The sequence below is a fragment of the Equus caballus genome, chromosome 21 (assembly GCF_041296265.1).
Source record: "Equus caballus isolate H_3958 breed thoroughbred chromosome 21, TB-T2T, whole genome shotgun sequence".
In the NCBI taxonomy this organism is placed as follows: Eukaryota; Metazoa; Chordata; class Mammalia; order Perissodactyla; family Equidae; genus Equus; species Equus caballus.
Genome location: NC_091704.1, coordinates 65,213,872 through 65,228,591, shown reverse-complemented (window position 1 = coordinate 65,228,591; position 14,720 = coordinate 65,213,872). Strand labels below are relative to the sequence as shown.

The following is a 14,720-nucleotide window of genomic DNA, read 5'->3' as shown; positions in this document are numbered from 1 at the left end:
ATAATAAAATTGAAGAACATTTTCCAAACCATGCACAGACCAAGGATTCTGGCATGGTTCACAGGGAGTCCCAGAATCTTGGTGAAGGAGATGTTCGTGGTATAACCCTCTCCTTCTCCATGAAGCCCTGGTGATCAGACCCTTCTAAAAGACTGGAGGACAAAAGCGGGCTTTGCGATTCAGATCTGCCAGTGTTTAAAATAAACACTCCACCAAAACATAGGATCTCAGCCTCCTTCTCCAAAATGCAAAACCAGAAGTAGGTAAATTGTGTTTTTATCCATTATCACTTGTTCTTGGCTATATGTGGTTTTTAACCCATATATTCATATTCATGTAATAATAAATAATAAATAGGAGAGAAAGATGTTTTTCAAAGGGCGTTGATTATTACAAGAATATAATGGCTGAAGGCATCAAACTGAATGAATCAATGATTATTCTAACCAGGGGGAAAGGCCGCTCCCAGACATTGAGAAATGTCCTTTGAATTATCTATCATTTGATGAAGAGTAAATGAGGAGGATGCTCATGAAAGGAAGAGGGCCGCACAGCAGGAGATCAGGGCTAATTGGGCATTAAAGCAGCTGATGACTTCTATCAAATAGGGCAGCCAGGAGTCCTGCGGCCGAAGTCGCCGAGGAAATGAAGCCCTGCTCTGCCTTGATTAATACTTTTCCATACATCTGTCTGCATCCCCTCAAACAGGGAGCTCATTTGGATAGAAAATGAAAGTTTGAGAAAAATAAATTGCACCTACCTGGATCAGAGACAAATCCTCAAGCTGCAACCTGAAGAGGTAGTTTCTACAAAATACAAAAAGAGAACAGTTTTATTTTTAATAGAATCCAAAAAAATTACAGTTCATAAAACTTAGGAGAACAAGGGAAAAAAACTTGATTTTTTTGCTTAATGATTTTTACATCCTCCTGATAAGAATGTGTGTAGCCCAGTTTTCCTTGCACCTCAGAGTTCAGAGAAGCATTCAATATGTCAACAGACACGCATTTGAGATTGGCGAGAAAGCTAAGGGATACCCTTATGCGTGTGTGTGTGTGTGTGTGTGTGGGTGGGGGAAGAGACCAAGGTCAATCTAAATTATGAATTGGCTCTCTTGATCTATATGAAGTGGACAAAAGGACATGAGCATTCAATTCTGAAACTGAGTTTAAGTAAGATGTTATAAAACCATTCTTCATGAGTCTTCATTCTTACAGATCACCTACATTCACCATGTTTTATAGTTCAAACATGTCCAGGTTTTGAACTCAACAATGGTCTGAGTATTATAGTGCTCTATCTTGTTGGATAGAGTCCATATGTAATAAGTTCAGAAGCTTGAACTTGACGCTCTGCCATCAAGGGTTTAAAGAGTCAACTCTGGCTGCCCAAGTGTGAAACAGGAAATCAGAGAAAAGGAAACTATCAGTTTTCAACGGTTGGGAGGAACAGTGAAATATGCAGTAGAGATCAGCAGAGCACAGGGGAAAAAACCATAAATACCAGTCACTTTAGGCTTTGGACTCTATCGTTGTAGCTTTTCAAAACAATGAATTGGGCTGCCTTGTGCAGGATGCTTTGGTCTCTAACTCAAAGCATGAAGGAACGCCTCCTTAACTTCATGCTGATGAGGAGCTGAGGCAGCAGGAACAGCATGCCAGGGATGAAAGAAGGAGACGTCAGCCCAGGTGTGAACAATAACGGCAGGGAGAAATCGACATATAACAGAAAGCAGACCCTAACACAGCATGTGTGTGTGAAGGGGTCTCTGAGAAGCTGAGAGTATTGTTATAATGGCCTGGTCTAAGGTAATTTCTATGAAAGTAAGAGAACAGCAAAATTTTCCCAACACTAGCAAGAAACCAAAGAAGATTGAGGGGGCCGGTCCGGTGGTACAGTGGTTGGGTTCACACGTTCCGCTTCTCAGCGGCCCAGGGTTTGCCAGTTCGGATCCTGGGTGCGGACGTGGCACCGCTTGGCAAGCCATGCTGTGGTAGGTGTCCCATGCATAGGGCAGAGGAAGATAGGCATGGATGTTGGCTCAGGGCTGGTCTTTCTTGGCAAAAAGAGGAGGATTGGCAGTAGTTAGCTCAGGGCTAATCTTCCTCAAAAAAAAAAAGATTCACTCTCTGGGGAGGGGAGTTGATATCAGAAGTGAACACACTGTCTCAGGAGGAGTGACAAGTGACAGCCAAGTCAGGCCAAGGGCACAGCCTTGAGAGGACCAAGAAACACCCCTATGGTGTGGGTAGGGATGAGGAGCACAAAGAAATAGCGATGGCTATCGCCAGTACTGGCTGATATCCAGCAGCACATGTGCGCACACTGCTGGGTGATGAAAAGGCACTAAGTTCACATTTAGGGGGCCTCACAAGTCCCAAGGTTCTCCTAATTTGCCCCCCACCATGGGGGTAACGCTATCCTGCACTCCTCCAAACCACTGCAATGGCCTCTTCACCACACTCTTTCTATCCTCCAATTTAACCTCTGAAATAACACCAGACAATTTCCCAGAAGCATTGCCTGGCACATGCCGTCGCTATCACAAAGCCATGTGGGGAACACTGCCCCGCTTTTATTACAGTTGAGTCACAGCCCTCTATGAAGAACCAGATGAAGGATGCCTTTGAGGAGGAAATATGGCAGCAGAGTCTATTTTTATTTCGTCAGGCACCATGCAGAGACGAGGTTTCCAACAGAAACATCTTCCTGCAGGGGAAGGAATGTGAACTCGGTGCACCTAAGAAAGAGCGTAGCTGAGCTGCCAAGGTAAGCACCGCTGGAGGCTAGCGAGCGTTTGAAGATTTGCCAAGCTCTCACCTGATGCGAAATAGAGACCAGCAGGACTCCTCCCAGAGAAGTCGGGAATCTATCCACATGCACATAAATCTTTCAGATGAGGGGCTTACACGTGGCACCTGAGCCAATTACTGTCCATAATGCACTCCTTGCCTCCATTAGCCCCATGGCTCCCCACCCTCATGCTGGTTTCATAATTGGTTTCTTGGCTGCAGGAAGCTGCCAGCGGTCACTGCCCCTCTACTATGGGAGGCAGTATTGCCTATTGGCTAAGAATATTTGTGCAAAAGCCAAAGTTCTGCTACCATACAACTACCAACACACTACGTCTCAGTCTTCTCATCTGTACAATGGAGCTAACAGTCACATCGGGGGCACAAGGTTTAAACCCACAGAAAATCCTTAGAATGGTGTCTGACCCATTGCAAGCACTCAATTAATAGCAGCAACTTCTAGATAGTTTATGAAAAATATTAAAACTTCCTCTCACACTAAATTCTCAGCATAGTCTCCATTGGACAGAGAGCAAAAGAGCATTCGTGCCCTCTGGCCCCTGCTGGTTACAGGCACACACAAGCGCAGTTATCTGTGTGTTCAGGTGTTGGGGGTTATTGTCAGCAGGGATGGAGGTGGCACTATTGGAGTTTTAGAAAAGAATAAATTGCTTCTCTTGTCATTGGTTCTGGGACCTAGTTATCACACCCTTTCCAGCCCCCCAGCTCTTTTAAGAAGGACTTTTTCTGTACATATTCCCAATATTCATATTTTTGGTCAGTGAATTACCTCAGAGCTTACAGGATATTGCAAGACCATCTCTCTCCCTGCCCCCCAACACACTCAAGCATGTCCACACTACAGTATCTGTCTCTAGGAACTTTCTAGAAAGGCAGCTCTCTTACACAAAGGGAGAGCTGGAAGTGCCTTCACATCATTGAAGAAAGAGAATGGTAGTGTCCATGATGCTCTGCAGAGCTCTGGGCAGGCCAGTGGGAGAGAAAAGGTCAAAGTCCTTGTGGACTTTGTGGAGAGGGTTGGAGGAGGCACAGAGATCATTCTCTAAAACACCTGGGTCCAGTTTTCTAGTGTTTTCCATGAAAGAAATGCTATGGTCTGAATGTTTATTTCACCCCAAAATTCCTATGTTGAAAATCTATTCCCCAAAGGTGATAGTATTAAGAGGAGGGGCCTTCGGGAGGTGATTTGGTCATGAGGGTGAAGCCCTCCTGCTGGGATTAGTGCCTTTTAAAAGAGGCTCCAAAGAGGGGGGCAACTCCATTGAGTAGCAGTTAAGTTTGTGCATTCCAGTTCAGACCAGGTTCAGATCCCAGGTGCAGACCTACGCACCGCTTATCAAGCCATGCTATGGCAGGCATCACATGTATAAAGTGGAGGAAGATGGGCATGGATGTTAGCTCAGGGCCAGTCTTCCTCAGCAAAAAGAGGAGGATTGGTGGCAGATGTTAGTTCAGGGCTAATCTTCCTTAAAAACACAAAAATAAATTTAAAAACATAATAGAAGAGGCTGCAAAGAGATCCCTAACCCCTTCCACCATATGAGGACACAGTGAGAAGTCAGCCATCTGCGACCCGGAAAAGGGTCTTCATCAGAACCCAACCTGCTGGCACCCTCATCTCAAACTTCAGGCCTCTAGAACCGGGAGAAATAAACTTCTGTTGTTTATAAGCTACACAGTCTGTGGTATTTTGTCATAGCGGCCCAAATGGACAAAGACAGGAAGACACTGATTTATGATGACAAATATGCCATACTCTTGTCCACATCTTCTCAAGCAAATCTAACTGTTTACCATTCTTTTTCTGCCTCTCAGGTCCCAACAGGCTGTAAAGATACCCCTCCCCACCTCCAGCCATTACCAGTGGATTTCAACCATTTACCCAAACACCTAACAACTATGCCCTCACAGCCATCTCATCAGGAATAAATCAGTGTGGTAGAGCCATCAATAGGTGAACAGGAGGGGCATGCTTATTAGGAAAATATCACAGTAATTATGAAATACCATCACCACCACCACCATGCCCAACATCCTAACGAAGATAAGTTCTTTTCCTTTGGCATTTTCTGGATTGATGTCAGTGGGTGATTTTTTAACCCATCCTCAATTTTTTTGATCTAAAAAAGTATCATGGAATCAAGAATTCTAGAGCTAATTTGTCAGCAGAGAGTATATACCCTCAATTTGTAGATAGGAAACTTCTGCAAATTAAGAGGGCAATGTGACTTATCCAAGATGATTAGGATTTAGACAAAGTCCTAGGAATGAAACAAACCCCTGACCTTGGTGTCCCTTGTCCCATTGTGCTACACCACCTCACCAATCAGTCATCCAATGTCCCCTTCCTAATTTCACTGCATCAAACAAACATACACATAGGCAGGGACAAACAGACAAACACAGTAATAGTTCTTACAGTACAATTATTTCATGTCTTCATTTTTCATTCAGAGATGCACTTACAAATCATTTTGAGACAATTCAAGTCTTAGCACTGCTAATGACAAGCTTTTGATTCTAGGTAATTGATTCTCACCTCTGGGACTGTCCTCTCTCTGTGACATGTATCTCCCCATTAACAGAACATGATAATCCTACTGGTCTGGCTGATTAAATGGTGCCTGGCTTCTCCTTTCTTATTTCCCATGAATTCTTCCTGAGGCTCCCTGGCCATACTTATTTTAAGAGTGTCAAAGTTTCCTCATTTATTAAATGAGAGAGTTAAAGTATACAATGTCAGTATGTTTAAATAACACAAATTCCTAAAAGACTGTGATCCTTTGTAGATATATGAAATGACCAGTAGAGTTAGATGAATATATGGCCATCTAATGAAAGTCTTACCATGACACATTTCACTAAATTTATGAAAAACATTTTTCAACTTGTTTTTATTTTTTGCAACTGAGTACCATATTTCACAATAATCTTAAAGAAAATCTCAGCATATAAAAGAGGTAAGATAATTCTTTATTAGTAAAAATTTATTCAGTAAGTACTTATTTATAATATTTGTTAATCATAAATCAGTTAAGCCGACTTGAAGATTTGAAATTGGAATTATTGGAACTATCTATAATCTTGCATAGCCTCAACATCTATTTAAGGCCTATTTTTGCGTCAGCTGGTTGGTTGCATTTTTGTTGCTTTTTTTTACTTGTTTGATTTTGGAGACAAAGAGTTGGTACATGCTTTCAAATATTTGTTTAATAAATTGAGTGTGGTCTACACAAAACCCAAGTGAGCAATTGAATGCCTTGCTGGACCTTTCCATATTAGAAATATGTAATATTACACATTTCAGTATTCACTTTATCTATCATGATTTTCAACGATTTAAAAAATATTTTAAAAGATGCAATGTAAATGAAACATGTGGAATTCCCTAATCACCTCCCTGGAACCTAAGAATCTGACAAAAGACTGTGGATTCTGCTATTCTCAAAACCCTTTCCTCAAACTATTTGGCTCCACATATGCCAAGTACATTTTTTGCTCTTGGAAAAATTCCAATCCAGCCAGCAACATGAAGGATCTGAAATCTCTCAAGACTGCTTGATCCATCACAGTTTAGGTCAACGACCTACGAAGTTAAAGGTTACAAAAGGAAAGAAAATCTTCTAAAGGGAATAAAAAAATTGATATTCCCAGATGTTGGGCCACTCACACACTAAAGTAAGATCTATGGTCCCCTGCCAGTGGCTCTTCTCCAGGGCATTACAGAAGAGGCCACCACTTTATCTTGCAATTGTGAGCGCACAGAGGAGGGAAAACAATATATGTGAGGTTCACGAGAAAGGCCACCAACCCTTCCTACGTGAAGGAGTGCTTCTGGCTCCCAGCCAAGAGGGAATGTTAACCAAATGTTTCAGATAGGATCAGTTTCTCTAGCTGGGCAATGTTTTGAGCAACCCAAAGCATTTAAGCGGTTCCATTTATCTTCATAACACCCCTAGATGTAAATAGGTAATAATAAGGAATATTGCCATTCTTCAGGGAGCAAGGCAGCACTGCACGAGGTTAAGAGATTAGATTCTTAGAGTGTTAGTTGTACAGCTTAAGAGAGCTATTCCAGATTGCCATTCCCCCCCCCCTCATTACAGAAGGACAGAGCAAGAGTTTACCACACTGTGAAGGCTCAGTTTTATGGCTGTAGTAAATAAAAGGATGAGTTTTTCATCCCTTGGTATGGACCTACTTTTTTTCAAATGTCTTGGAATAAAATTTGACGTTGCACATTCAAATGTAATAACCATATTACTTTTAGGAGTAATGACATGTGAGGAATACATAGATGCAATAGACGGAATAATTCAAATCACAAAGCCATAAAATTTGGCAGACACAAACTGACAATTCTGAAGCCCATTCATCCTTTCCCCACTAGACATCTGAGTATGCTTTCTCCCTTTTCACTGGAGTTTATTTCGTACTGACTGTAGGATTGAAAAACTCATTCCTGCGTCCCATCACATGCCCCAGCGGCCTATTAGCAACAAATCACCAAGCACAACAATATATTCTCAGAGGGAGCAGTGCAGCCTGAATAGATGAAGTTCATTTGTGTCTTCACGTAAAGTAATAAAATTCAGCCGGCATTAAAGAAAAGGTTGAGCCATCATGAGCATATTAACTAAATGACTCATTTTATCTAGAGACACTATAAAACTTAACTCTGACCTCCATTAATTATGAAAGACACAGGTGTTTTAAAATGACATTCTCTTAGAATAACTCAATTGGTCTCTGATGAATTTAGCTATAAAATCAAAGAAGAAAAATCCAAGTTCTTATTGAACATGTAGGTTGGAGGCTGACTTATAACTAAGGAGCAAAAAACCGAATAATTGAGAAAGATGGACTTGTAGTTTTCACTAAGAGAAACCAGAGACAGAAAGCAAGTAAATCTATAAAAAAAAATTTGAAACAATAGTGATAGAAACTTATTTTTTGTTGTTTAATAAAAGTTTAAACCACGGTTGATCATGAAACAATCTGAAAACAAAACACACATTGCATTGAAACTGCCACCATCTGGGTTAGTCTGAGAGCTGATATCAACTGAAAAGTTAGTCTCACCTGGGCCTGTACCAGCTCCATGCTTTCTGTGATTTCTCTTTACTGCACAAGTCTACCCTGTTCTCAATATCCAACTGACAACAGAATTTGAAACAATGACATTGTACATGACCCCCAAATTTCCAACTGCATTGATAGACCGGAAGATTAAGATATAAGTTTGTGACTTTGAAGCTAAGGGAAAGTAGTAACTATATCTTTTAAAGCACACGATTTTTTTTTTTTAACCCTGCCCTGTACATAGTTGTATATCTTAGTTGCAGGTTCTTCTAGTTGCGGGATGTGGGACGCCGTCTCAACACGGCCTGACGAGCGGTGCCATGTCCGCGCCCAGGATCCGAACCCCGGGCCGCCGCAGCGGAGTGCGCAAACTTAACCACTCGGCCACGGATCCAGTCCCTAAAGCACACGATGTTTTTATAAAAATTATTTTAATTATCTAAATGCAAATATTTAATATATCAGTCATATCAATAACTTTTAAAAACATGAAGATTTAATTTCACCACGTGACCACTTCATGTAGTTCATCAACTTATCCATAATTGGTATTCCTAAGACTCATTATGCTGGTTGCCTCTAAACAAATTCTAGGAGCTTTTATATTTTCTGTGGTTATAACCGTTCTGATGAAAATGTCTCTTTCATGTACTTTTTTCACAAGTTTTGGGGAGTTTAATGAAATTTTTAAATTACCAAACTATTCCAAATATATAGCACATATTTAAATAGTTGGATCACATTTAGATGACAGTTTTTGAATGGTGAATTCTTTTTTTACTTTGCTAATATATTTTTAAATATGGTGATAAATGTACAATTCTATGATCATGTTATAAGCTACCTCCTCAGTCAGAATTTTTCCTACCCTCCTCAAAAATAATATATGTACTTTAGGCCATGGAAATTTTTAAATAATTCTGATTTTATTGCTGCTGTTGTTACCATATATGCGAAGTACTCACTGTCCCAGAATTGTATTGGCTTATTTCATTCCCTATCCCAAAAAGCCTATTTCAAATCCCTTAAAAGATTTGGTTATTAGAAATAAGTTTCAAAGAATTCATCAAAACCAAGATCAAACCATTTTTATAGCACTCTCATATGTTTAAATACCAATATTAAAAGGCACATAAATAGACAGAGAGGCCCTTGTTATTTAGAATGCAGAATTGATGTAAGTAGAATGAAATAACAAAGATGGATTTTTAGTGGCATGCAATAATTAAGACCAATGCTGTTAGAAAACTTCAGAGATATAAAATCAGAAAATCCTTTTCCCATAAGCATATTTAGAGGCAAAGTTATTAATCAATATTGTTAATAATCACACTGATAACTTAAATTTTATTACACTCTAAATATTACATGCAAATCTCTAAGAGCTATGAGGATTAGAGATGATAACATCTTGCTCTACATTGACACACTGCTTCTGCTTTTGTGGGTCCCTTGATTTGTCTCTTTCAGTTAATAGAGATCACTTTTCATTTGAAAAAAATACCAACTGAATTATTCTATGATTCCTTTAACCTGTGCTTTCCTAGGAATAGTCACTCCTCAAATTATCTCCATATACAATTATTTTTCTAGGTTATCCTCAGGGTTAGTAAAATCTGAGATTTTTTTCACATATCTTCAAACAATCAAAGAATTTCAGCTCATTCCCCATATGCTCAATCCCAGCTAATGCCATCACAACAAGCCTCACTCTCAAGTCCCACTCCCACATCTCACCTTTGACCCCACCCCATTCTATTCACCATCAATCACTGTCAAACCTAGCTATGAAACATGTCTCAAACCTGACGTCTCATCTCAATTTCCACTCTCATTGCCTAAGTTTTCTCTACTGTCACCTGGTCCACAGCCCCGAAATGCTGTCCTCACCTCCAAATTCTCCAAATTCTAGTGCATTCTGAACACAACATGGTAGACGTGTCTTCCAAATGCAACTCTAAGTATGCAAATATGTATGCTTATAAATTTGCTCAGCTCCCAATGCCTTTACGAGATGTTCTCACATTTGCCAAGCCAATAGGTCATCAGGAACTTGATTAAGCCAAAGATTCCAACATCACTTCTGGGAAGCCTAATTCAAATGATCTGAAGAGAGGCCTGGACATCTGCATTCTTTTTTTTTTTAAGATTTTTTTAATTTTTTCCTTTTTCTCCCCAAAGCCCCCCCAGTACATAGTTGTATATTCCTTGTTGTGGGTCCTTCTAGTTGTGGCATGTGGGACGCTGCCTCAGCGTGGTTTGATGAGCAGTGCCATGTCCGCGCCCAGGATTCGAACCAACGAAACACCGGGCCGCCTGCAACGGAGTGCGCGAACTTAACCACTTGGCCACAGGGCCAGCCCCAGGACATCTGCATTCTTGAAAGGTTTCCGAGGCAACTCTCATGACTGCCGGAATTGGAATCATCCGTCTAGAGAACTGAGTCCAAGCTTCGCCATAATCTGATCCACCTAAAGCTCCAGCCTCACCTATAATTACTACCCCTCTCAGTCCCCAAACGCTGAGCTTTTTCAGTGTCATCCTGACTCCCACATTCCCTGTGGTGTGGTCCTTCTGGCAGGAAGACTCTCTCCCATTGCCACCCTCCTAAAGCATCTCCAAGGCCCAACTGGAAGAGCACCTTCTCAGTGCACTCTTTTCACCCTCGAGGACCATCACATTCCTTTACTCTTGGTGTTTTCAGGCCCTTTACTCATACTCCATGGAAAATTTAATGGTTTGTGTCCCTGTCATACCCACAAGGCTAGGCATCAGGAAACTTTCTTTCAGGGCCAAATAGCAAATACTCTGTCTTTGTGGTCTCTGTTGCCAACTACTTATCTCTGCAGTAAAGCTCAGAAGCAGCCATAGGTAACATGCAAATGAATGGTTGTGGCTGTGGTTCAATAAAACTTTATTTACAAAAACAGGAGGCCAACTCAGGGGCCTTAGCTTGCCAACCCTTGCACTAAGCTATAAAGTCTTAATCAGCTAGAAACTATGCTTCATCTTTGTTTCCCCAATGCCTAAAATACTTCCCAGCATAAAGTAGGCTCAATAAATATTTGATGAATGAAAAGTCATGAAAGAGTAACTACGTGAACTAATAAATTCTGAGGGACCCCATGTGGGACCGGCAAGGAAAAAACCTCTCAGCTCTCAAAAACTGTAGAGCACACACACTCAATTAAAGAGGCTGATTAATTTTTATCACACTCTTTTGTTGGCTCATTCATGGAATTTGGGAAAAGGGAAGCCTATATATATATAAAACTAAATAACTAACTATGCCGCTAGGCTTATCTGCTCCCAACTCAAGCAGGGAAGAAAGTGCAGGGATTATCTTGTTTTCTACAACAGCAAAAGGAACACAATGGGTAGAATTCTTTCCCACGAGAGTGTCGGTAAACCAGCCATTTGTGAAAAGCACACACCCCTGGACCACTTTCCAGCCCACTGAATCTGAAGCAGGGAGCAGAGGAAGCTTAATTTTGAGGGAATGCCCCCCATGGTACTTGGCTATGCTGATGTTTGGCAAATACTGGACAAAAGGTAACAGAGCCAGCAGACCAAGACAGAACTTTTTAACACAGACTAGGTTAATTAATCCAATAGACCTATAGAAAGAACTAAGGGAATAGGAAGAAGGAGGAAGATAGACAAAGAGAATCTTAAAAGAAAAGACACACACCTACGAATCCAGTGCCAATACCAAGAAGGAAAAGGATAGAGAAGAGAAAATGTTTAATTTATAAAGTATAGGTTTAAAAAATTCCAGGTGGGATAGGGATAAAATGGAGAGGAGGAAAGAAAAGCGCCATCCCTCTTTTCATCACTAGCTGCTTTCCCTAAGTCATAATTAATGTAAATACTAAGTAAACATCATCATTACCTCGGATTTCTTTGCACGATGGGGGTCAACTGATTTTTGGATTCGCTCCTAATTGCTGACTTCATTCCACTCAGCACGAGCTACCTTTAATTGTGTAAACTTGACTAAAATACATCCTTTGGAAAATGGATAGAAGTTATGGCTACTGGAACCAGAACTGCTGATCTCATAAAAATCTCCAGTTTTCCTTTTAATCATATACTGCTCCTGGCAGATTAATTCTAAGGTAAAACTTTACAATAGAAATAGGAGTTATAAGCACCAAAAAAGACAGAATTATATTGGTCAACTTTAAAAAATGACTTTTACATGAATCTAAAATTTAGCTCCCGTTGTTTAGAACCAGTGGCAAAATCATTTTGAAAGGAGGAACTTATTCTAATTAAATAGAAGGATGCCCATTCAATCGATGGGATCTTACAGGAAATATATGCTTTGAATACTTAAAGCAAATTTAGCCCCAGTATAACAAAAGCAGGGCAATCTTTCCTTTATATCTTTAGTTTTGTAGATTCAAATCATGGGCAAAACGGTGGTTCATAATAATCACTAAAATTTTTCAAGACCAGTTTCTTGGCACATTAAGATCGAGTTCTGCCTTGGAAGCACTCAGGTTTTAGTTTTTGTTTTTAGTAACGAACATGCTGATTAGAAATCTATACTATTTGTTGCACAGACATATATACAGAAATATCTTCCAATATATGGAAACAGTCCATTGACTATAATGGCAAGCCAAAGGATTCCATGCAGGGCACATGGCTGTGGGCGGGTACTCACACAGCGTCAGCCATGCAAGGAGACTCACACATCCCTATGACCCTTTCTCTTAATATCTTTATAAGGGTCCCATTTTATGATGTAATTTTAATATCATTAAAATTAAAAATTTCCAAGGACATAAATCGTTATATTTGTCATCAATTATGATCATTACCTGACCCAAGTATTGGGTCTATGGGCTCCAATCCCACTACCTTAATCATTGGCAGACGGTTGGGCCTCATGGACCCAGGTGCTTGTGTGAGAACTTACAAGTGAGCGTTCTTACTGAAATATCATAAGTTGCAAGACTATGCCCTTCAATTTATATGTTTATATTACACTGAAGCTTGTTAGAGGAGAGTAAGATAATCAGAAATCAAATTATAGGAAGAAAATAACTGAAAGACCAAGAAATAAATTTCAAAAGTTGAAAGAAACGCACACTCTCTTTGATGAGAAGCTCTTTTTCATTACTACTGTATGGCTTTACGCTTTATACAAATATGGCTAATTTGTACACACCCTGATTACTGTCAAACACTGTACGTGTTTGTATGTGGACCACTGTCCACTGTTGTACGTGGACCAAGCTGGCTGCCATTTGGAAAAACATTTGAATTCAGCACAGAATCACTTGTCATCCTTACAACGAACCTGAAACGCTGAAGGCAAACAGGTTCATTTGGAGAATAAAAATGTCATCATCCTCCCTTACATCTGCTGTTACGGCCCCATCTGCAATGAAGCTTACACTTTCACCAAGTTTGTGAACTGTTATTACTATCATTAATTTTATAATTATCTATACAAAAACCTCTAAACCACGTCTTCTTTTATTTTGAAATTTTCCTTTTTATATATATACCATGGGAATTGTTTTTAGTAGGTTCTTTGACAAAGAAGTATACAGATCATTCATAAAATAGTATTCTAATAGTGCAAACAAATAGAAATCAAATCATGCAGGAAAATAACTGAAGAGGTTAATTAAGATTATTTTTGAAATTGTGATTTTCTTTATGCTTTACTGTATCTTCCACATTTTTTAAAATGAAAATGTCTGAGTCTCACCATTGAAAACACAAACATTATTAATTTTGAAAGAGGCTTGGGTAAAACAAGATATGGATGTCAATGCTTTTCAAATAACATGATAGATACTGTGCAACTTGGGAATGGTAAATTTAGGGATCCTTCCAGAAATTACACAAATTCAGATTCAAGTACCTTCTGGCACTAACTACATAACTATAAATCACCTAAAGAAAGGTTTTTCTTTTGCAGCACAATGAACTTCCTTTTGCAAAGATCACAAAGAATCTTTAGCTGAACTAAATTTCAGGAACATAAACTATTACTGGTATAAAGCGAAACCATCCAATAAATGGCTTTCAATGCCTACTGCTAACTATGAAAAAACAAAAAGAGTATCATTGTATTTTTCCACCACTCACACATTTAAATAATTTCTAAAATATACATTTGCTAGCTAAACTTTTTTTGCTAGGTCAAGCCCTCCCAAACAGGAATCTGAGGGCTGGGTTATTTTTAAAGTTTTATAATTGGCTCAAACTCCTTCGCAAACTTTATGAGCCTAATCCCACCAAGTTTCCTAGGTAAAATTCCTGTCCTGCTCGTTCAGTGATGTCTGCCAGAAATGCACATGAATGCATATGTCGAACCCAGAGATACCCGCATAGCTTCCCTGCCGCTGCATGCTGACCAGGCACCCAATACTGTGACGATCACTTTCCATGGGTTATTTCATTTAATCCTCACAACAGCTGGAAGGGGTAGAAATAACTACAGCAATTTCAAAGAGAGAGAATTAGACTCTGAAACAGGCTCAAGTCACAAAGCTAAGCAAGTACAGTCTACCCCTTTCTTTCTTTCATTTGTTTATTGAGTATCTACAATGTACCATGTACTGTTCTGGAATCGAAAATAGAGCCCTTGCTCCAAGGGTTGTTCATGTGAAATTCAAATGTAACTGTGCATCCTGGACTTTATGGGCTAAGTCTGGAGATCCTACATGCTCCCGGTCACCACATCATACTGCATACTAGGTTGGCTCAGTGGCTGGTCCAATCCCTGCTGGTGTGTCTGGGCTGGAACTGTGCTGAGTTGAGATGGATGGAGACTTCAAGGAACACTGAGATGGAAACCTG

At 39.9% G+C, this 14,720-nt stretch overlaps 1 protein-coding gene across 2 annotated transcripts in view; it reads right to left on the bottom strand.

Moving 5' to 3' along the window:
- The window catches only part of SEMA5A (semaphorin 5A), a 460,360-nt gene that overhangs the window by 234,658 nt on the left and 210,982 nt on the right, over positions 1–14,720 (bottom strand). For both annotated transcript variants that reach the window (XM_070246052.1, XM_023625852.2), the window contains exon 5: positions 761–806. In XM_070246052.1, the coding sequence (XP_070102153.1) occupies positions 761–806 (46 nt within the window). The remainder of the gene's footprint in view (positions 1–760; positions 807–14,720) is intronic.